Source organism: Rhinopithecus bieti, unplaced genomic scaffold (assembly GCF_001698545.2).
Source record: "Rhinopithecus bieti isolate Rb0 unplaced genomic scaffold, ASM169854v2 scaffold_12667, whole genome shotgun sequence".
Taxonomy (NCBI): Eukaryota; Metazoa; Chordata; class Mammalia; order Primates; family Cercopithecidae; genus Rhinopithecus; species Rhinopithecus bieti.
Genome location: NW_016807256.1, coordinates 238,499 through 260,527, shown reverse-complemented (window position 1 = coordinate 260,527; position 22,029 = coordinate 238,499). Strand labels below are relative to the sequence as shown.

The 22,029-nt window shown below is 59.8% G+C and overlaps 3 protein-coding genes and 2 pseudogenes across 8 annotated transcripts in view; 3 read left to right on the top strand and 2 right to left on the bottom strand.

The window, feature by feature from the left end:
- LOC108535057 (putative lung carcinoma-associated protein 10) overlaps positions 1-2,626 on the top strand; it is a 17,706-nt pseudogene extending 15,080 nt beyond the window's left edge.
- A 1,232-nt stretch (positions 2,627-3,858) lies between these two features.
- On the top strand, positions 3,859-7,634 carry LOC108535071 (vasopressin V2 receptor). 3 transcript variants are annotated; one of them, XM_017880754.1, is made up of 4 exons: positions 3,859-4,822; positions 5,425-5,478; positions 5,828-6,703; positions 6,811-7,634. In XM_017880754.1, the coding sequence occupies exons 2-4, from the start codon at positions 5,454-5,456 to the stop codon at positions 7,014-7,016; spliced, it is 1,107 nt and encodes a 368-aa protein (XP_017736243.1). In that variant the 5' UTR covers positions 3,859-4,822; positions 5,425-5,453; the 3' UTR covers positions 7,017-7,634. The 3 variants fall into 3 exon arrangements, with proteins under 3 accessions (XP_017736243.1, XP_017736242.1, XP_017736241.1); XM_017880753.1 differs by having other exon boundaries at positions 3,859-5,086; XM_017880752.1 differs by having other exon boundaries at positions 3,859-5,086; positions 5,282-5,478; positions 6,811-7,479.
- Positions 7,635-8,036: 402 nt separating this feature from the next.
- LOC108535056 (rho GTPase-activating protein 4-like) lies at positions 8,037-10,353 on the bottom strand (annotated as a pseudogene).
- Positions 10,354-10,995: 642 nt separating this feature from the next.
- On the top strand, positions 10,996-13,103 carry LOC108535070 (vasopressin V2 receptor-like). Its single transcript, XM_017880751.1, is given in 5 exon segments — positions 10,996-11,119; positions 11,313-11,509; positions 11,855-12,730; positions 12,837-12,953; positions 12,956-13,103. Coding segments are annotated over 4 exon segments (1,104 nt in total). The 5' UTR covers positions 10,996-11,119; positions 11,313-11,484; the 3' UTR covers positions 13,042-13,103.
- Positions 13,104-13,708: 605 nt separating this feature from the next.
- The window catches only part of LOC108535069 (rho GTPase-activating protein 4), a 23,616-nt gene continuing 15,295 nt past the window's right edge, over positions 13,709-22,029 (bottom strand). For 3 of the 4 annotated variants that reach the window (XM_017880749.1, XM_017880746.1, XM_017880748.1), the window contains exons 8-22: positions 20,198-20,299; positions 19,830-20,021; positions 19,639-19,723; positions 19,445-19,472; positions 19,103-19,205; positions 17,477-17,537; positions 17,270-17,347; positions 17,048-17,182; positions 16,853-16,958; positions 16,518-16,751; positions 16,360-16,433; positions 16,084-16,267; positions 15,777-15,869; positions 15,400-15,499; positions 13,709-14,275 (exon numbers count right to left, since the gene is read on the bottom strand). In XM_017880749.1, the coding sequence (XP_017736238.1) occupies positions 14,042-14,275; positions 15,400-15,499; positions 15,777-15,869; positions 16,084-16,267; positions 16,360-16,433; positions 16,518-16,751; positions 16,853-16,958; positions 17,048-17,182; positions 17,270-17,347; positions 17,477-17,537; positions 19,103-19,205; positions 19,445-19,472; positions 19,639-19,723; positions 19,830-20,021; positions 20,198-20,299 (1,809 nt within the window). In that variant the 3' untranslated portion in view covers positions 13,709-14,041. The remainder of the gene's footprint in view (positions 14,276-15,399; positions 15,500-15,776; positions 15,870-16,083; positions 16,268-16,359; positions 16,434-16,517; positions 16,752-16,852; positions 16,959-17,047; positions 17,183-17,269; positions 17,348-17,476; positions 17,538-19,102; positions 19,206-19,444; positions 19,473-19,638; positions 19,724-19,829; positions 20,022-20,197; positions 20,300-22,029) is intronic. The other variant, XM_017880750.1, reaches the window with a different exon arrangement.

Sequence of the window (22,029 nt, the reverse complement as noted above, 5' to 3'; positions counted from 1 at the left end):
TGCCTCCTCCCCACCAAAAAAAAATTTTAAAAGAAAAAAAAGAAGTTACAAAGTACTACGTACTCATTTATTTATTTATTTTTATTATTATCTTTTTTGAGATGGAGTCTTGCTCTGTCACCCAGGCTGGAGTGCAATGGCAAGATCTCGGCTCACTGCAACCTCTGCCTCCCGGGTTCAAGTGATTCTCCTGCCTCAGCCTCTGAGTAGCTGGGATTACAGGCGTGCACCACCACACCCGGCTAATTTTTGTATTTTTAGTAGAGACAGGGTTTCACCATGTTGGTCAGACTGGTCTCCAACTCCTGACCTCAGGTGATCTGCCCGCCTCGGCCTCCCAAAGTGTTGGGATTATGGATGTGAGCCACTGCCCCTGGCCCTTATTTATTTATTTTTTGAGATGGAGTTTCACTCTTGTCACCCAGGCTGGAGTGCAGTGGTGTAATCTCGGCTCACCACAACTTCTTTCTCCTGGGTTCAAGTGATTCTCCTGCCTCAGCCTCACAAGTAGCTGGGATTATAGGCGCACGCCATCATGCGCGGCTAATTTTTGAAAATACTACATACTCTATGATTCTATTTATATAAAGTTCTAGAAAAGAAAAATCTATAGTGATAGATCAGTGGTTGCTAGGCTTTCAGGTAGGGGAAGAAACTTGACTGCAGAAGGCCACGAGGGAACTTTCTGGAATGTTCAAAATATTTATTCTATATCATGATTGTGGTTGTGGTTACATGACTGTATGCATTTGTCAAATCTTATTGAACAGTGCAATTAAAAATAATGAATTTTACTGTATGCTAATCATACCTCAACAAAGCCGGAAAAAAAAGTCACTCTGGAGGAGAGAAATCAGAGGAGAGAAATCATTGCCTGATGAGGGCCGTTCCAGGGTGGTGAGTGCGTGAGCACTGAGGACACCCGGAGCAGCTGCTGCAATAATCTGGGGGAGGAACGTGCAGGTGGAGAGAGCACTAGGAAGTCAGACTGGGGAACCCCGAGGCAGTTACCCAAACAGCCCACTAACAGGAACTGCAGTCGCCCGCCGCCTGGAGGAAACGGGGAGGGCCCATTGCCTTTTTTAAAAAAAATCTCTGCAGCTTTGCCAGGGAGCCGCCTCCTGCCTGACTGTCACGTGATGACCTGGAGGCCATCTATGGGTACGGCCCTCAAGCCCTCAACGCTCACCCTTCTTCTACCCCCGGCCCCTCACCCCAGCACCTGCTGGAGACCCTGGCCCTCCCTTCCATTCCGCAGGGCTCCTAATCTATCCAGTTCCATGGGCTGCCTTCCCGCAGCCATCAACAGGCTCTGTCCAGCTTTCCCAGTTATTATTCACTTAGGTGAATGGACACAATTAGATGATCATCCGCAGACTGTCTTCCTGTCATCATTGGCACACGCACACACCGTCACACACACCACACACCACACACCCTCACGTGCACACCCTCACACCGTCATACCCACACATGCACAACCCCCACACATGCACACCCCCTCACACACACCCACACACGCACACCCTCACACATGCACATCCTCCTACACACACACCCTCACACACACCCACACATGCACACCCTCACACCCATTCACACCATGACACACGCACACCCACACACGCACACCCACACACACCATCACACATGCACACCCTCACACCGCCACACACACCCTCACACACATGCACACCCTCACATACGCACACCCTCACACACACCCTCACATGCACACTGCCACACACACCCTCACATGCACACCCTCACACACACACCCTCATACCCGCAAACCCTCACACACGCACACCCTCATACCCACAAACCTTCACACACATGCACACCCTCACACACACACACCCTCATACCCGCAAACCCTCACACACATGCACACCCTCACACACACACCCCCCACACACACACCCTCGTACCCGCAAACCCTCACACACGCACACCCTCACACACACCCTCACACACACACCCTCACATTCACACATGTGCACTTGAGTTTTTGTTAAATTTGTTTTTGTCCCCTTCAATCCCATCCTCCAACCCGTTGTTCCTCCCTGTCTCCTGGGCTCTACGTATTGTGCTCCTTCGGGTCACAGTCCCTGTGAGGGTCGTTTCTGTTGACAGGTACTTGGCTCCTTCATCCTTCCCACTGCCCACAGGCTCCGCCATCTGCACATGCACCCCTCCCACACAATCAGGGGCCTCTTTCTCCACGTCCTTGGCTGCCTCCTCTTTGTCTTCCACCCCTTACAAATCCTTCAGGGCCCTTTAAATGCCTTTTCCACCTGCCTGCCCCCTCTAGCCCCGCTGCCCAGTGTCAGGTGGGTCGCATCATTTCTGTCCTGGGTGACAGGCACAGCTTCCACCGGCCTCCCTGCCTCCACTGTTCTCTGCACAAGCCCATGTGCTTCCATCTCTGTAGCCACAGTGCTGGGCCAGCGGCACTTGCAGTTTGGTGAATGGAGGGTTCTGATCATGGGGAACTGGTGGATAGAGAGGGACAGACAGTGTCCCCCCAATCTGCTTCCTGTCCTCTTCTGCCCAGGTACTAGGCTGGAAGATCAGGAGCCACACCTTGGCACTCACAGGGCCCTTTCTGCAAGTCTTAGAGTGACCAGTGGGAGGTGTGCACAGGGGAGCTGCGCTGGCAGGAGTGGGGGCCTGGCACGCCCCCAGGTAGATGCCCTGCCCCTGTTAATGCCCAAGGGCAGGGGCTTGAGGCAGCCCAGTGCCATCCTTGCTGACTCACGTGGGCCTAGTGTGAATCAGCACAGTCTGCCCTTCTTCCCATGGGAGCTGCTGCCCAGCCCCATCTTTCTCGGCCCCCGAGGGGTGTCAGTCCAGGGTCTGCCCAGGGCCTCTCTCCTGGCACAGCTCCATGTAGTGCCTGCCCACGTGGCTCCCAGTTCCTCCCGGGGGTCCTGCCTGAGCAGAGTAGCGTTGGGTCCTGATCTAGCTTCTTGTGTCCCAGAGGAGACCACCATGGGGCCCTTCCTCCAGACTCTTCCCCAGTTTAACAACAGGAAGTGAGGAGTCCAGGGGGCAGAGATTGCCACGGGCCTGACCACGTTGCTAGGGGAGGTCCCAGCCCGCTGCTGAGATCTGGCACTGCACAGCCTCTTTCAGGCAGAGAAACTGATAAGGAGATGGTTGCCTGCTCACCTCAAAAGGCTGGCATGGATTCCTTGGCCTAGCCGGCTTTAGACAGAGGGAACAAAGGTTTCCCCAAGGCCCTGCCAGTCCCCGGCCCTCCCCATCTTACCACCATAGGTCCCCCTCAATCATCAAGTCCCATTGCACAGAAGGGGAAGCTGAGGTGCCAAGAGCTGGCGTGGCCTATTCAAGGTCACACTACTGGGCAGGGGCCAAGGAGGGTCTGGAGCCTTGCTTTCCTATTCCCCAGCCAGGGTCCCCAAATTCTCTGCCAATTGAGGGGAACCATCTCCTATTCCATTGATCTGGGTGGCAGTAGGAAGGCCATTTCTATGTTCCTAGGTTAGTGACATCGTGAGGATGTGCATGCACTGAGGAGATGCGGCTGAAGTGTCAGGCCCTGGGTGCCAGCACTCTGCAGCCTGCCCCCAAGGCGCTCTGCAAAAACATGGTAAAGATACGTGTGTGTGGTGCGGGGTGTGATGTGCACCTGTGTGTGCTGCGGGTGTGTGCATGCATGTGGGTGTGTGGTGTTGGCTGTATGTGGTGTGGTGTGGTGTGCAGGTGTGTGCATGTGTGTGGTGTGTATGGCTGTGTGGTGGGTGCATGTGTGGGTGTGTGGCGTATGGGAGTGTGTGGTGTGTGCATGTGTGTGGTGTGTACATGTGTGCATGGTGTGGTGTGTGTGTGGTGTGGCATATGGGTGTGTGGTGGGTGCATGTATGTGTGTGGTGTGACTGTGTACATGTATGTAAGTGGTGTGGTGTGTGCGCTGTCTCTGGAAAATGCCCACCCTGTGTTTCCACCACCCTAACAGGGCCGGGAGGGGCCAGGGTGCTGCCAGGCTCTCTGGGCAGGAAGAGGAGGCCTTGGCCGCGGGCTGGACTTGGGCCTGGTCCGTGAGGCTGTTTTGGTCTCTGGCTTCACAGGGCAACAGAGAAGACAGATAAACAGGAAGAAAGCAGCTGCCTTGGGCTGGGCTGGGCTGGGCTGGCCTCGGCTGAGCTAAGCCAGGCCTGGGTGCGGGGGGGAGTGGAAAGAGAACGACTGGGATGGGGGCTGGAGGGGGTGTGGGGGCAGGGGAAGGAGAGAGGTGTTGGGGGAGGGAGGAGAAGGGCCCAGGTACAGGGAAGGTGCGTCCACACTCATGGCATGTTCAGGAACGAGCAAGCGTCTCTGTGTTGTGTTTGTGGCTGTGTGGCTGTATCATGTATGTGAGGGCGTGTGTGGTGGGAGGGAGCCCTTGAGCACATGGAGATCCCCAGCCCCTCTTCCTGGGACAGGTAGTTGCAGGTGCGGCAGGAGGAAGAGGATGGGGGTGTCCCTGGATCTCACAGGGGTTCATGAAGCCTGGCTTGGCCCCTGCCCCACTCCTCCCTTTCCTGTCCCTCACCTCCGGCCAACTGGGCCCTAATTGAGGAGGAGGAGGGGCCTGCGTGGGCCTGGGAGGGGCCCAGCGAAAGTGTTTTCACCACTTCCTTGCCTGGGCCCAGCGAGGAGCAGGAGGACCCCAACTTGGGAAGGGGGCATGAAGCTCCCACGAAAAAGCAGCGCAGTCCTGGGCCAGACCCACTGCTCTCTGGCCTCAGTTTCCCCACTTATAAAATGGGAATGCTGAACTAAGTGACCTCCCAGACAATCCAACCAGGGGAGTGTGGTAGGTGAGGGTGGGCGTGGAGGCTATAGCAGTGGGAGGAGGGAGTCCTGGGCCAGGACCAGGGAGGCCCTGGGGAAAGGAGAGGAAACGGGAGGCCAGGGGAGGCCTGGGGGAAAGGGGGAGGGGGAGGAAGTCCCCTCCTGGCCAGGTCACTCCCAGAGGCTGGGCTGGGCCAGGGCGGGGCGGCCGATGGAGAGCAGATCTGAGCACCCAGCCACCTTTACGCCACCACCCAGCTGCCCAGGAGCCCAGGAGCCCAGCCAGGTAAGGGGCTGCACAGACCCGCCCCCGTGCCCAGTCCCCAGCCCTCGGATGGCCTCTCTCAGCCTCGGTTGGGGCAGGGGAGTTCTGCGTGTCTGCCTGGGGCGCCCACTCCCAAACCCGGGACTCATGGGCTGCCTGGGGGATCCTGGGTTCTGTGCATCCGTCTGACTGTCCCTCTCAATTTTCCCTGCCCAGGACTGGCCATACTCCCACCGCACACGTGCACACACGCGAACAGGCACCCACTGTGCTAGCATCTGTGTAAGGGCTCCAGTTCACAGACCTGGGTCATTGGGCTGGCCCCTCGGGCAGAGGCTGAGTCTGCCCATCTCCTCCAGGCCCTCAGAACACCTGCCCTGGCCCCACCATGCTCATGACGTTCACCACTTCTGGTAAGGCTTGGCCCGCCATGAGCCCAGTGGGCAGAGTGGCTTTGACGATTCAGGGAAGCCCCTCTTTCTAAAGACCTCCTTCACCCTCACCTCTGGATGCGCCTCTCCAGGCTGCCAACGAGCGGGGAGGGGGGCATAGCCCCACTTCCCTGCCAGGGCTGGGGCTGGGGCTACCCTTCCTTATGGACTGCATGAGCCTGGGGTGTGTATCCCCCATAACATGGCTTTCCTGGAGTCCCCTCTGCTAGGAGCCAGGAAGGGGGTGTCCAGATGGGGGCATGGGAGGCAGGCCTGAGTCCCCCTGCACAGCACCCTCTCTAACCAGGCCTTCTTCCTGACCCCTGCCCAGCTGTGCTTGGGCACCTCTCTCTGCCCAGCAACAGCAGCCAGGAGAGGCCACCGGACACCCGGGACCCGCTGCTAGCCCAGGCGGAGCTGGCGCTGCTCTCCATAGTCTTTGTGGCCGTGGCCCTGAGCAATGGCCTGGTGCTGGCGGCCCTAGCTCGGCGGGGCCGGCGGGGCCACTGGGCACCCATACACGTCTTCATTGGCCACTTGTGCCTGGCTGACCTGGCCGTGGCTCTGTTCCAAGTGCTGCCCCAGCTGGCCTGGAAGGCCACCGACCGCTTCCGTGGGCCAGATGCCCTTTGTCGGGCCGTGAAGTATCTGCAGATGGTGGGCATGTATGCCTCCTCCTACATGATCCTGGCCATGACGCTGGACCGCCACCGCGCCATCTGCCGTCCCATGCTGGCGTATCGCCATGGAGGTGGGGCTCACTGGAACCGGCCGGTGCTGGTGGCTTGGGCCTTCTCACTCCTTCTCAGCCTGCCCCAGCTCTTCATCTTTGCCCAGCGCAATGTGGGAGGTGGCAGCGGGGTCACTGACTGCTGGGCCAGCTTTGTGGAGCCCTGGGGCCGTCGCACCTACGTCACCTGGATCGCCCTGATGGTGTTTGTGGCACCTACCCTGGGTATCGCTGCCTGCCAGGTGCTCATCTTCCGGGAGATTCATACCAGTCTGGTGCCAGGGCCGTCAGAGAGGCCTGGGGGGCGCCGCAGGGGACGCCGGACAGGCAACCCCAGTGAGGGAGCCCGCGTGTCAGCACCTGTGGCCAAGACTGTGAGGATGACGCTGGTGATTGTGGTCGTCTATGTGCTGTGCTGGGCACCCTTCTTCCTGGTGCAGCTATGGGCCGCGTGGGACCCGGAGGCACCTCTGGAAGGTGGGTATAGCCATGGCTAGGGCTGTCGGGGGCCACTCGGGCTTGGCGGCGTGCCCCGGTGCACCACCAGCCATCCTGAGCCCAACTTGGATCCACTACCTTCACAGGGGCGCCCTTCGTGCTGCTCATGTTGCTGGCCAGCCTCAACAGCTGCACCAACCCCTGGATCTATGCATCCTTTAGCAGCAGCGTCTCCTCAGAGCTGCGAAGCTTGCTCTGCTGTGCCCGGGGGCGCACCCCACCCAGCCTGGGTCCCCAAGATGAATCCTGCACCACCGCCAGCTCCTCCCTGGCCAAGGACACTTCATCCTGAGGACCTATTGGGTGTCTTGCCTCCAGAGGCTTTGAGAAGCTCAGTTGCCTTCCTGGGGCTGGTCCTGGGGGCCACTGGGAGGGGGACCCATGGAGAATTGGCCAGAGCCTGTGGCCCCGAGGCTGGGACACTGTGTGTCCCTGGACAAGCCACAGCCCCTGCCTAGGTCTCCACATCCCCAGCTGTATGAGGAGAGCTTCAGGCCCCAGGACTGTGGGGGCCCCTCAGGTCAGCTCACCATGCTGGGTGTGGGAGGGGCTGCAGCAGAGGGCTGAGGGGCCTGGGGGTGGCAGGAAAGAGGGAGCAGGTGCCCCCAGGTGAGACAGCGGTCCCAGGGGCCCGAAAAGGAAGGACCGGGCTGGGGCCAGGGGACCTTCCTGTCTCTGCCTTTCTAATCCCTCCTTTCCTCCATCTCTCCTCATTCTCTCCCTAATAAAAGTTGCAGCTCAGCTCATTTTCCACATGGCAAGGGGTCTCTCTGGATCAGGGTAACAGTGGGTGTGGAGGCAGCACACAGCCATACACAGACCCCACACACATACCCACAGTAATGTACACAGCTCTGAAACCCATGGTGCAGGCGGCCAAGTCTTCAAAGCTGCAGGACCCCCAGGGAAGCTGTTCTGGCCTCCAGCACCCACCCGCCCACCCCTGAGACAGAGCTGGCTCCCATCAGGGAATCAACGCGAGGTCTTTATGAATCACCACCCAGCCCTGTCAGGCATCTGAGCAAGGGTACCTAACACCCAGCAGCCACTGACCAGCCCTCCACAAAGTCACAGAAGAGGGCTTTCCCCAGCCTCCAAAAGGGGCCTGGGCCAGGGCTGAGAGGCAGGCAGGGTGTGGAGTGGGCATCCCTGCGTGTGCGGCCCCATCCCACCTCTGCGCAGGCTGAAGTGCAGGCCCCTGAACTTGCCGGACAGGGTTGGAGAGAAGTAAGAGGGCTGGGGAGAGTGGCCGGTCCAGGGGCGGCCGCCTGGGCACACAGCTCCAGCAGCAGCACCTCAGTGTGGCTTGGGGTCATGTCCAGGCCCTGGGGTGGGATGCTGAGGGTGAGGCTGGGGCCCCAGGGCCCCGGGAGAAGCCTTTGTTCCTGCCCAGGCGGCTGCTGGCCGGTGCCTTTGGGCTTCGGGGCCCAGGGCTGGGAGAGGGGCAGATGCTGGCCCGAGGCCCTGGCGGACAGAGGTCTTTCCCAAGAGCTCCTTAAACACAGAGTCCATGTTCTGTGCCACAGCCTAGTGGAGGGGAAAGAAAGGGAGGGTGATCAGTGAGCTCCCCAACTGACCCTGCCCAAGACCCACCTGAGTTCCTCCCACTCCCAAAGCAAGTCCTCAGACAACATCCCCAGTCCCTCAGCCTCCAGGTCACTCTCCCCCCTTCGCACCTCGCATCCCTCCTGCCCCTTTTGGTGTCTCTGCCACAGTCTCCTCTGAGGACAGCAATTCCTTGGTTTAGCCCGGAAGTGGGGACCCCTCTCTTCTCGCCCCACTCTTTCCTTGGCAGAGATCACAGTCCCCTGCCCGTGGCCTCAGGGACCGCCAGCATGCGGGGAACTCCGAGGTCAGTGTCCTCCCATGGCATCTCCCGGCTGCTCTGTCCCTGGCTCCCGCTCCCGCTCCTGCTCCTGCGTGTCTACGCAACCCTTCCTGGGCTCCCTAAGCCTGGGGCTTGGCCACACCTGGGACACCCACATGTTCTCGGGTCTCTCCTCCTTGGGCTTAGCAACTTTCCCTGGGCTTCCACGTTCAGCCCAACAGTGCTCACAGGTCCCATGGCACAGAGCATGGAGCAGGGTTCCCCAGGTTGTGCGCTTGCCAGGGCCACATCTTGAGCCTGCGCTCTGCTCCTTCGAGAGCCACTGCTGCCCCACCCCAGTCCCCAACCAGCCACCCCTCCTGCCTCCCTGCCATCTGTCCCTTTCATCCTCCCTGGCATGCCAGGCGCCTGCCATGGCACCGCCTGTTACCTAGCCCAGCTACAGATGCCAGCCTTGAAATCTACCCTGGAGTCCTTTGCCTCTACCAGGTAAACAGCCTTAACTCAGCCCTGCCACTCCCTGCTCTGAATGAATCCCAACGTGCAAGCCCCAGGCTCTAGCCAGGCCAGGTGTCTTCTGTGCCTCTCATCCCTGCCTCTGTGGCCATCCCTCTCCATCCCCACTCGCCCTCACATCTTTGCCTTCCTGCCCTCCATGGGGTCTGCCTTGGGCCTGTGTGTCTGGAGGCAGGTTCCCCTGAGCTAAGGCCAGGGAGGGCAAGGACTGCAACCTCAAGGAGGGAGGAGTTTGGCTCCCAACGGAAGGCAGAGATCCCCCCAGGACAGATGTCCCTCACCTGCCACATACCCACTCTCACCTTATCCACCTCCACGTGTTGCTCCGGGGAGGCTGGGACCAAGCAGCGTCGTCTGTGTCCAGAGAGTCCCACGGCCTCGGGTGAGATGCATGGCTCTGGCCTGCAGGACAGACGGGGAGCCTGGTGGGGCTCTGGGAAGTCCCTGAGCTAACTGGGCAGTGGCTCCTCCCATCCTGGGGTGTGGCCAAGGAAAGAAGGCTGGCCCAGTGGTCCCCAAGCTCCTCTAGAGCCTCTTGCCCTGTCACAAGCTGGGTCACTCTGTCACGTCCTCATCTACCAACTCCTCCCACTCCCACCGGGCCAAAGCCTGACCCCAGTCCCCTCTGGCCTAGAACAGCACATGTGTGGGCCCCCCGAGCCCTGTCTCCTTGCTCACCGGTGAACCAGCTCTGATGCCAGGAGGCCCTCGGGACTGCTCCCAGACTCCCCTGCAGTCTGCGGCCCTGCGCCCACCACCTGCTTCTCTGCCCTGTGGTGGGAAGCACCAGCCTGTTTTAGTGCTCCTTCCCTGCACGGGGTCCAGGGCCAGCAGCCTCCGTGCCAGTCAGAAGTAGTCAAACAGGCTCCATTCTCTGGCCTAGCCCAGACCTTCAGAATCCAACTTGGGGTCAGGGGAGGGCTGGATGAAGGGGAGGTGCGGAGACTCCAGGAGCCCTGGGGCCTGAGGACACAGCTCACTTACCCCTCAGGCAGTGTGATATACTTGTGGGGATGAGGCCCCGCACGCCGTTGTGCTCCCCCCGCCACCAGTCGCTCGAGGCCCTCTCGTGCAGCCGCAGTACGTCCCCCCGCCGGAAGCTCAGCTCCTGGGCCGTTCGGCCCGTGTAGGCAAAGCAGGCCACAGCCTCCATGACCCCTCCAGGTCTGGGGAGGAGAGGGGTCCAAGCTGTGGGGGGGGGGCGGGTGTGGANGCAGGGGAAGGAGAGAGGTGTTGGGGAGGGAGGAGAAGGGCCCAGGTACAGGGAAGGTGCGTCCACACTCATGGCATGTTCAGGAACGAGCAAGCGTCTCTGTGTTGTGTTTGTGGCTGTGTGGCTGTATCATGTATGTGAGGGCGTGTGTGGTGGGAGGGAGCCCTTGAGCACATGGAGATCCCCAGCCCCTCTTCCTGGGACAGGTAGTTGCAGGTGCGGCAGGAGGAAGAGGATGGGGTGTCCCTGGATCTCACAGGGGTTCATGAAGCCTGGCTTGGCCCCTGCCCCACTCCTCCCTTTCCTGTCCCTCACCTCCGGCCAACTGGGCCCTAATTGAGGAGGAGGAGGGGCCTGCGTGGGCCTGGGAGGGGCCCAGCGAAAGTGTTTTCACCACTTCCTTGCCTGGGCCCAGCGAGGAGCAGGAGGACCCCAACTTGGGAAGGGGCATGAAGCTCCCACGAAAAGCAGCGCAGTCCTGGGCCAGACCCACTGCTCTCTGGCCTCAGTTTCCCCACTTATAAAATGGGAATGCTGAACTAAGTGACCTCCCAGACAATCCAACCAGGGGAGTGTGGTAGGTGAGGGTGGGCGTGGAGGCTATAGCAGTGGGAGGAGGGAGTCCTGGGCCAGGACCAGGGAGGCCCTGGGGAAAGGAGAGGAAACGGGAGGCCAGGGGAGGCCTGGGGAAAGGGGAGGGGAGGAAGTCCCCTCCTGGCCAGGTCACTCCCAGAGGCTGGGCTGGGCCAGGGCGGGGCGGCCGATGGAGAGCAGATCTGAGCACCCAGCCACCTTTACGCCACCACCCAGCTGCCCAGGAGCCCAGGAGCCCAGCCAGGTAAGGGGCTGCACAGACCCGCCCCGTGCCCAGTCCCCAGCCCTCGGATGGCCTCTCTCAGCCTCGGTTGGGGCAGGGGAGTTCTGCGTGTCTGCCTGGGGCGCCCACTCCCAAACCCGGGACTCATGGGCTGCCTGGGGATCCTGGGTTCTGTGCATCCGTCTGACTGTCCCTCTCAATTTTCCCTGCCCAGGACTGGCCATACTCCCACCGCACACGTGCACACACGCGAACAGGCACCCACTGTGCTAGCATCTGTGTAAGGGCTCCAGTTCACAGACCTGGGTCATTGGGCTGGCCCCTCGGGCAGAGGCTGAGTCTGCCCATCTCCTCCAGGCCCTCAGAACACCTGCCCTGGCCCCACCATGCTCATGACGTTCACCACTTCTGGTAAGGCTTGGCCCGCCATGAGCCCAGTGGGCAGAGTGGCTTTGACGATTCAGGGAAGCCCCTCTTTCTAAAGACCTCCTTCACCCTCACCTCTGGATGCGCCTCTCCAGGCTGCCAACGAGCGGGGAGGGGGGCATAGCCCCACTTCCCTGCCAGGGCTGGGGCTGGGGCTACCCTTCCTTATGGACTGCATGAGCCTGGGGTGTGTATCCCCATAACATGGCTTTCCTGGAGTCCCCTCTGCTAGGAGCCAGGAAGGGGTGTCCAGATGGGGCATGGGAGGCAGGCCTGAGTCCCCTGCACAGCACCCTCTCTAACCAGGCCTTCTTCCTGACCCCTGCCCAGCTGTGCTTGGGCACCTCTCTCTGCCCAGCAACAGCAGCCAGGAGAGGCCACCGGACACCCGGGACCCGCTGCTAGCCCAGGCGGAGCTGGCGCTGCTCTCCATAGTCTTTGTGGCCGTGGCCCTGAGCAATGGCCTGGTGCTGGCGGCCCTAGCTCGGCGGGGCCGGCGGGGCCACTGGGCACCCATACACGTCTTCATTGGCCACTTGTGCCTGGCTGACCTGGCCGTGGCTCTGTTCCAAGTGCTGCCCCAGCTGGCCTGGAAGGCCACCGACCGCTTCCGTGGGCCAGATGCCCTTTGTCGGGCCGTGAAGTATCTGCAGATGGTGGGCATGTATGCCTCCTCCTACATGATCCTGGCCATGACGCTGGACCGCCACCGCGCCATCTGCCGTCCCATGCTGGCGTATCGCCATGGAGGTGGGGCTCACTGGAACCGGCCGGTGCTGGTGGCTTGGGCCTTCTCACTCCTTCTCAGCCTGCCCCAGCTCTTCATCTTTGCCCAGCGCAATGTGGGAGGTGGCAGCGGGGTCACTGACTGCTGGGCCAGCTTTGTGGAGCCCTGGGGCCGTCGCACCTACGTCACCTGGATCGCCCTGATGGTGTTTGTGGCACCTACCCTGGGTATCGCTGCCTGCCAGGTGCTCATCTTCCGGGAGATTCATACCAGTCTGGTGCCAGGGCCGTCAGAGAGGCCTGGGGGGCGCCGCAGGGGACGCCGGACAGGCAACCCCAGTGAGGGAGCCCGCGTGTCAGCACCTGTGGCCAAGACTGTGAGGATGACGCTGGTGATTGTGGTCGTCTATGTGCTGTGCTGGGCACCCTTCTTCCTGGTGCAGCTATGGGCCGCGTGGGACCCGGAGGCACCTCTGGAAGGTGGGTATAGCCATGGCTAGGGCTGTCGGGGCCACTCGGGCTTGGCGGCGTGCCCCGGTGCACCACCAGCCATCCTGAGCCCAACTTGGATCCACTACCTTCACAGGGGCGCCCTTCGTGCTGCTCATGTTGCTGGCCAGCCTCAACAGCTGCACCAACCCCTGGATCTATGCATCCTTTAGCAGCAGCGTCTCCTCAGAGCTGCGAAGCTTGCTCTGCTGTGCCCGGGGCGCACCCCACCCAGCCTGGGTCCCCAAGATGAATCCTGCACCACCGCCAGCTCCTCCCTGGCCAAGGACACTTCATCCTGAGGACCTATTGGGTGTCTTGCCTCCAGAGGCTTTGAGAAGCTCAGTTGCCTTCCTGGGGCTGGTCCTGGGGCCACTGGGAGGGGACCCATGGAGAATTGGCCAGAGCCTGTGGCCCCGAGGCTGGGACACTGTGTGTCCCTGGACAAGCCACAGCCCCTGCCTAGGTCTCCACATCCCCAGCTGTATGAGGAGAGCTTCAGGCCCCAGGACTGTGGGGCCCCTCAGGTCAGCTCACCATGCTGGGTGTGGGAGGGGCTGCAGCAGAGGGCTGAGGGGCCTGGGGTGGCAGGAAAGAGGGAGCAGGTGCCCCAGGTGAGACAGCGGTCCCAGGGGCCCGAAAAGGAAGGACCGGGCTGGGGCCAGGGGACCTTCCTGTCTCTGCCTTTCTAATCCCTCCTTTCCTCCATCTCTCCTCATTCTCTCCCTAATAAAAGTTGCAGCTCAGCTCATTTTCCACATGGCAAGGGGTCTCTCTGGATCAGGGTAACAGTGGGTGTGGAGGCAGCACACAGCCATACACAGACCCCACACACATACCCACAGTAATGTACACAGCTCTGAAACCCATGGTGCAGGCGGCCAAGTCTTCAAAGCTGCAGGACCCCCAGGGAAGCTGTTCTGGCCTCCAGCACCCACCCGCCCACCCCTGAGACAGAGCTGGCTCCCATCAGGGAATCAACGCGAGGTCTTTATGAATCACCACCCAGCCCTGTCAGGCATCTGAGCAAGGGTACCTAACACCCAGCAGCCACTGACCAGCCCTCCACAAAGTCACAGAAGAGGGCTTTCCCCAGCCTCCAAAAGGGGCCTGGGCCAGGGCTGAGAGGCAGGCAGGGTGTGGAGTGGGCATCCCTGCGTGTGCGGCCCCATCCCACCTCTGCGCAGGCTGAAGTGCAGGCCCCCTGAACTTGCCGGACAGGGTTGGAGAGAAGTAAGAGGGCTGGGGAGAGTGGCCGGTCCAGGGGCGGCCGCCTGGGCACACAGCTCCAGCAGCAGCACCTCAGTGTGGCTTGGGGGTCATGTCCAGGCCCTGGGGGTGGGATGCTGAGGGTGAGGCTGGGGCCCCAGGGCCCCGGGAGAAGCCTTTGTTCCTGCCCAGGCGGCTGCTGGCCGGTGCCTTTGGGCTTCGGGGCCCAGGGCTGGGAGAGGGGGCAGATGCTGGCCCGAGGCCCTGGCGGACAGAGGTCTTTCCCAAGAGCTCCTTAAACACAGAGTCCATGTTCTGTGCCACAGCCTAGTGGAGGGGAAAGAAAGGGAGGGTGATCAGTGAGCTCCCCCAACTGACCCTGCCCAAGACCCACCTGAGTTCCTCCCACTCCCAAAGCAAGTCCTCAGACAACATCCCCAGTCCCTCAGCCTCCAGGTCACTCTCCCCCCTTCGCACCTCGCATCCCTCCTGCCCCTTTTGGTGTCTCTGCCACAGTCTCCTCTGAGGACAGCAATTCCTTGGTTTAGCCCGGAAGTGGGGACCCCTCTCTTCTCGCCCCCACTCTTTCCTTGGCAGAGATCACAGTCCCCCTGCCCGTGGCCTCAGGGACCGCCAGCATGCGGGGAACTCCGAGGTCAGTGTCCTCCCATGGCATCTCCCGGCTGCTCTGTCCCTGGCTCCCGCTCCCGCTCCTGCTCCTGCGTGTCTACGCAACCCTTCCTGGGCTCCCTAAGCCTGGGGGCTTGGCCACACCTGGGACACCCACATGTTCTCGGGTCTCTCCTCCTTGGGCTTAGCAACTTTCCCTGGGCTTCCACGTTCAGCCCAACAGTGCTCACAGGTCCCATGGCACAGAGCATGGAGCAGGGTTCCCCAGGTTGTGCGCTTGCCAGGGCCACATCTTGAGCCTGCGCTCTGCTCCTTCGAGAGCCACTGCTGCCCCACCCCAGTCCCCAACCAGCCACCCCCTCCTGCCTCCCTGCCATCTGTCCCTTTCATCCTCCCTGGCATGCCAGGCGCCTGCCATGGCACCGCCTGTTACCTAGCCCAGCTACAGATGCCAGCCTTGAAATCTACCCTGGAGTCCTTTGCCTCTACCAGGTAAACAGCCTTAACTCAGCCCTGCCACTCCCTGCTCTGAATGAATCCCAACGTGCAAGCCCCAGGCTCTAGCCAGGCCAGGTGTCTTCTGTGCCTCTCATCCCTGCCTCTGTGGCCATCCCTCTCCATCCCCACTCGCCCTCACATCTTTGCCTTCCTGCCCTCCATGGGGTCTGCCTTGGGCCTGTGTGTCTGGAGGCAGGTTCCCCTGAGCTAAGGCCAGGGAGGGCAAGGACTGCAACCTCAAGGAGGGAGGAGTTTGGCTCCCAACGGAAGGCAGAGATCCCCCCAGGACAGATGTCCCTCACCTGCCACATACCCACTCTCACCTTATCCACCTCCACGTGTTGCTCCGGGGAGGCTGGGACCAAGCAGCGTCGTCTGTGTCCAGAGAGTCCCACGGCCTCGGGTGAGATGCATGGCTCTGGCCTGCAGGACAGACGGGGAGCCTGGTGGGGGCTCTGGGAAGTCCCTGAGCTAACTGGGCAGTGGCTCCTCCCATCCTGGGGTGTGGCCAAGGAAAGAAGGCTGGCCCAGTGGTCCCCAAGCTCCTCTAGAGCCTCTTGCCCTGTCACAAGCTGGGTCACTCTGTCACGTCCTCATCTACCAACTCCTCCCACTCCCACCGGGCCAAAGCCTGACCCCAGTCCCCTCTGGCCTAGAACAGCACATGTGTGGGCCCCCCGAGCCCTGTCTCCTTGCTCACCGGTGAACCAGCTCTGATGCCAGGAGGCCCTCGGGACTGCTCCCAGACTCCCCTGCAGTCTGCGGCCCTGCGCCCACCACCTGCTTCTCTGCCCTGTGGTGGGAAGCACCAGCCTGTTTTTAGTGCTCCTTCCCTGCACGGGGTCCAGGGCCAGCAGCCTCCGTGCCAGTCAGAAGTAGTCAAACAGGCTCCATTCTCTGGCCTAGCCCAGACCTTCAGAATCCAACTTGGGGTCAGGGGAGGGCTGGATGAAGGGGAGGTGCGGAGACTCCAGGAGCCCTGGGGCCTGAGGACACAGCTCACTTACCCCTCAGGCAGTGTGATATACTTGTGGGGGATGAGGCCCCGCACGCCGTTGTGCTCCCCCCGCCACCAGTCGCTCGAGGCCCTCTCGTGCAGCCGCAGTACGTCCCCCCGCCGGAAGCTCAGCTCCTGGGCCGTTCGGCCCGTGTAGGCAAAGCAGGCCACAGCCTCCATGACCCCCTCCAGGTCTGGGGAGGAGAGGGGGTCCAAGCTGTGGGGGGGGGGCGGGTGTGGACCCTAGGGCAGGGACAGGGTGGGGCTCTCTGCCCATCGCCCTCACCATCCTCCTGGGCAAGCATCTCAGCTTCCAGCTCCGGCTCGTTGTCCGCCCCCAGGCTCTCCAGCTGGGCGTCCCTGAGGTTCAGGGCAGAGCAAGGTGGATGAGGGGGGCTCTTCTCCAGTGGACCCCCCATCCCCTCTGCAGCACCAAGAGTGTACCCCAGGCAGCTGGCGGAAGGCGGTGCCATGCACTTCTCATAGACGGGGCCAGGCAGCGAGGTCAGGGGCGGGAAGACCCGATCTGGCTGCAGTATGAGTGTTTGCACCAGCTGGTTCACCCGGCCCTGCAGCGCCACCGGGTCCTGCCCAGCGGGCACCGGTAGCAGCGTGGGCCCAAAGCACACGGCCAGGTTGTAGGGGTCCATCATGTTCTCATCGCTGTACTGGGCCAGGCTGGGGGGACACACACATCACAAGCAGAGAGCCCGCACCCCGAGTCCCCTTGTCCCCTCAACCCCTGGCCCCCACCCCAGCACTTGCCCTACAGCACTCACTGGTTGAGGAAGGTGAAGAGGTAGCGCAGAACCACCAGCACTGGCGCGGGCAGCCGCCATAGCAGGCGGCTCACGTGCTCCACCCTCTCTGCCGTGGCCTCCAGCTCTGCGGCCAAAACCGCCCAGAGAGAGCCGAGTGAGTGGGGCTGCCCTAGCAAGTGCCCTACCCCCACCGGCCTCAGGCCCCGGCCTCACCCGAAGAAGCCAGCAGCTCACTGAACAGGTCTGGGGGGAAGAGTGGGGGCTCCAGGCTCCGGAAGTAGAGCTTCAGCACCCCGGCCACTGAGTCCAGATCGTGGGCAGTGCAGCCCTCCACCAGTGGGTCCTCCCCTGCAGACAGGCGAGTGGTGCGGTGGGGGGAGAAAGCTGGTAACGTCTGCCCAAGCCCCCAGCCCTGCCCGCCCTGCCCGTCCCCACCTCTCTCGAAGGCATCACGGATCTCTGAGACCCGGAGCTGGGCACCCGACACCCGGAAGATGCCTTCGTGCTGCAAGCCTGTGGGAGGACAACGAGCTGGTGGGCACTGAGCATCTTCCCCAGCCCCTCCAGGATGGCCTCCCATGCCAGGTGCTGGGAGCTGGGTGCTGGGTGCCAGGACAGCGGGAGGGGCTGGGTCCTGCTTACCGTTGAGGTTAATGAAGCGAATGCAGCTCTCCACCACCAGGGGCACAGGCTGCCCTGAGCTCTGTGGACAGAGGGTGTTTACTTCACCATGGACACAGCATGCCCTGTGTTGTCATTCAATTGTTTTTTTTTTTTTTTGTGAGACAAGGTCTCACTCTGTCACCCAGGCTGAAGTGCAGGGGCATGATCTCGGCTCACTGCAGCCTTGACTTCCTGGGCTCAAGTGATACTCCTGCCTCAACCTCCCCAAACGGTGGGATTACAGGCATGAGCCACCGCACCAGGCTGAGTGCTTTTATTTTCTCTCAAGAACACATCATCGTTGTCGGCACAGAGGCCTAGCACACTGTTTGTTAGATCCACTCTTAGGTGTCTGATATCTTTGATGAGGTTTTAGGCAGTGCCTTACATTTTATTTGCAAATTGTTGCTGGAATATAAAAATGCAATTGAATTCTGTACACCGACCTTGAATCAAGTAACATTTAGAAACTCAAGCTGGGTGTGGTGGCTCACGCCTGTAATCCCAGCCCTTTGGGAGACTGAGGCAGGAGGATCACCTGAGGTCAGAAGTTCAAGACCAACCTGACCAACATGGTGAAACCTCACCTCTACTAAAAATATAAACATTAACCAGGTGTGGTGGTGCACACCTGTAGTCCCAGCTACTTGGGAGGCTGAGGCATGAGAATCGCTTGAACCCCAACAGGTGGGAGGTGAAGGCTGCAGTGAGCTGAGATCGTGCCACTGCACTTCAGACTGGGCAACAGCACGAGACCCTGTCTCAACAAATAAAAAAAAATAAAATAAAAAAGAAAGAAACTCAAAGTTTTCATTTAAAGAATCTGTTGATTCTTTTGAATGTTCTACACACATAACTACACCACTAAAAATGATGGTATCAGTTCTGATCTTCTGGTATTCTCCATGCCTGGCCCCCTCTGATGCTTTACTTTTCTCTTTTCTTTTTTCTTTCTTTCTTTCCTTTTATTTCCCTGTATTTCTTTCTTTCTTTGTTTCTTTCCTTTTTTTTCTTCCCCCTCCCTCCCTCCCTCCCTCCCTCTCTCTCTCTCTCTCTCTCTCTCTCGGATTACAGGCATGTGCCACCATGCCCGGCTAATTTTTGTATTTTTAGTAGATATGCGATTTCACCATGTTGCCCAGGCTGGTCTTGAACACCTGGGCTGAAGGGATCTGCCCACCTCGGCCTCCCAAAGAGCCAGGATCACAGGCGTGAGCCACCGTGCCTGGCACCCTCTGATACTTTCTGATCTCAGTATTAGTTTTCTGATCTTTCTTGCTTCCCCTTATTTCACTGTCCAGGACCCCCAGTACCATGCTGGCCAGAAGTTGCAGGGGAGAAGCTCTCAATATCTCGCACCTAAAAATGCTGCTGCCCCAGGTTTTCTATACATTCCCATTACTAGTTAACGATGCTCCCTTTAATCAGCGGAGGCTACAGGGGAGCCCAACAGCGGCCCGGAGGAGGCCCACCCAGAAAGGGACAGTTGATGACTGAGAGTGGAGGACCCTGGGATCAGGCAGATGCTCTGGTCACTGAGGTGACCCAGGGCTGAAGAAAGACCAGCATGTACAGGTGGGCTGGCATGTGGGGCAAAGCAAGTACCTGGATAAACTTCTCCATGTCTCCCCCAAAGAGTCTCTGGTTATACTGGGAGCTGGGGCGGGGGTGGCGGCTCTTCTGGAATTTTCTCTGTGTGTACTGGGTCCTGCAGTGAACGGGAACTGGCTCTGAGGGGGCCGGGCATGGAGAATAGGGTGCCCACCCACCAGCCCAGCCAAGTAGGCCTCTAATTCTCTGAAGTTATTCCACAATCCAGTGCGAAAACTGGGATATTGAGGCCCAGGGAATTGGGCAGCTGAGCTGAGCCCGACGGACAGAAGAGATGGGGGACCATCGCAGGGCCCCAGCTCCTCAGAACACAACAGCCCCTCATGAAGGACTCACCAAGACATCTCCCGCTCCTCCTTGTCACCTGTGGGGTTAGAGAACATTGGTCTGCCTCTCAGGCCAAGGGTCTTCAATGCATCCCAGAGAGAAAGGTGTGGATAAGGGCCAAGGACAGGCAGGAGGGGAGGACCATGGGCTACATAGGATCCTGGGCAGGGGAGAGGCAGGGAAGGGGGCAGCACTGGGCCCACCTCGCTGAAGGGCCTCCTGCAGCTTCTCGTGCTTGGCCTGCAACTTGGCGAGGATGCTCCGTCCACTCAGATACTCCTGGAGCTTCTAGGCAGCCCCAAGAAGAGCCCAAAGTGTTAGCCCTGGCTTGAGCCCCTCCCTCTGCCCCAGCCACGCCCCCACGGGTCCCGCCCACCAGCCCAGCCCTCCCCACCGTGAGGTAGAAGGTTTCAGTCTCCTGCTGCTGGCCACGCCTCCGGCCTGCCTGCCGGCTGCCTGGGTCTGAACTGGTGGACTTGAGGGACTCAGTGGAGGGGCTGGTCTGGAAGGAGTCGAGCACATCCCCGTCATCCGAGGCCACCACCTCCAGCAGGGCCTGCAGTGTCGCCTTCAGTGTCTTGTTCACCTGCAGAGGAGACCGCACAGGGTGGTAAGAGATAGGGGACAGGGATGGAGACAGGAAGTCCAAGTCAGAAGGAAGGGACCAGAGGGAGGCGGGCAGGCAGGGCAGCCACTTCCAACAGCAGGCTGTACAGGCTCCAGGTCCCTGTCTCCCTCTAACCCCCAGTGGGCTGGCCAGACCTCCTCCGTCTCGATGGTCTGTCGGTCCAGGCGGCTCTGGATGTTCTGGGCTCTGGGCACAATCTCGTCCTGCAGCTCCATTTCAACGCGGATCTCAGCTACCTGCAGAGGGTGGCGGCCAGGGGGCTGAGGGCTGTGCTTGGGCAGTAGGTGCCAAGATTCCCGGGGCATAAGGGAAGCAAGCACCCTTTTGTGGCCTGGCGGCCAGACACAGGACCACCAGCCCAGACGCTCAGCTGAAGAATGGCAGAAGTGAACACATGCGTCCAAACCAAGACTTGTCCACAGAGGTTCATGGCAGCACCACTCATCCAACAGACGGATGGCTAAACTCAGCGCAGTCTACCCACAGAATGGAAGAGGATTCAGCCAGGAGAAGGAATGAATCCACTTATGTAAAGTGTTCAGCCAGGCAAATTCATAGAGACAGGAAGCAGAGGAGTGGGTGCCAGGGGCTGGAGAGGGGAACAGGGAGGAGTAGTGGCTAATGGCTCCTTTAGGGGTGACAAAATGTTCTGGAATTAGATGGTAATGGCTGCACAACTCTAAATATACTAAAAACCACTGAACTGTACACTTTACAATGGTGAATTTTATGGTATATGAATCATACCTTAATAAAAGTCTTATTTAAAACAGAATGGTGGCCCGGCACAGTGGCACACGCCTGTAATCCTGGCACTTTGGGAGGCTGAGGCGGATGGATTATCTGAGGTCAGGAGTTCGAGACCAGCCTGGCCAACATAGTGAAACCCTGTATCTGCTAAAAATACAAAAAATTAACTGGGCATGGTGGTGTGCATCTGTAGTCCCAGCACTTTGGGAGGCCGAGGCAGGCAGATCACAAGGTCAGGAGTTCAAGACCAGCATGACCAGCATGGTGAAACCCCGTCTCTATTAAAACAATACAAAAATTAGCCAGGCGTGGTGGCACGTGCCTGTACTACTTGGGAGGCTGAGGCAGGAGAATCGTTTGAACCTGGGAGGCAGAGGTTGCAGTGAGCCGAGATGGCGCCATTGCACTCCAGCCTGGGTGACAGAGCGAGACTCCATCTCAAAATAAAATAAAATAGAATAGAATGGTAAGGAAGACTGGGGTCTGAGACAGAACAGGGAGGGCCCAGCCCCACTTCTTCTAGGGAAAGGAGTAGACAGAAAAACTGCTCACTCTAACTGGGCAGACATAAATTTCCGTGTGGCGAGATGAGAGCAGCTTGCGTCATGGGCAGAGTGGGAGCCAATACTTTACGAAGGAAGGAATTACTCTTTTAAGCATGTAAACATCCAGAAAGTTGACATTACAGTTAAAATTGAAAGTGAGGACTCATCTGTGGCTAAACACTTGCCCTGCTCTCCATCTCCACTAAGCCCTGCCTTACAGGACTGCAGGAAGGTGCAAGTCATAGAGAAGAAAGTAAGGCCATTTTGAGATGGGCTCTGACATGGCTGACCCTTGAGGACATGGGACTCAGTGAAAGGAGCCAGTCACAGAAAGGCCCGCACTGTAGGATTCCACTCCTGTGAGGGGCCTCAAATGAGAGCCGTGAACTCTGTAGATGGACAGTGGAAGGGTGGGTGCCAGGGGCTGGGGGGTGGGGAGTTGGGGTTGAACGGGCCAGAGCTTCAGTTTGGGAAGATGAACAAGTTCTGCGGCTGGATGGTGGTGATAGCTGCACAGCCCTGTGAATGTGCTTCTGCCCCTGGGCCGCACACTTAAAAATGCTGAATGTGGTATGTTTTATGCTATGTGTATTTTGCCACACATTTTTTTAAAAGTCCATCTAGGCTGGACTGGCTCACACCTGCAATCCCAGCACTTTGGGAGGCTGAGG

What these genes read in the sequence shown, in the direction of transcription:
- LOC108535071 (XM_017880754.1), top strand. Translation starts at nt 5,454, where the DNA reads ATGCTCATGACGTTCACCACTTCTG. An exon ending in CATGACGTTCACCACTTCTG is followed by an intron (nt 5,479 to 5,827) that starts GTAAGGCTTGGC and finishes ACCCCTGCCCAG; the next exon opens with CTGTGCTTGGGCACCTCTCT. An exon ending in CCCGGAGGCACCTCTGGAAG is followed by an intron (nt 6,704 to 6,810) that starts GTGGGTATAGCC and finishes CTACCTTCACAG; the next exon opens with GGGCGCCCTTCGTGCTGCTC.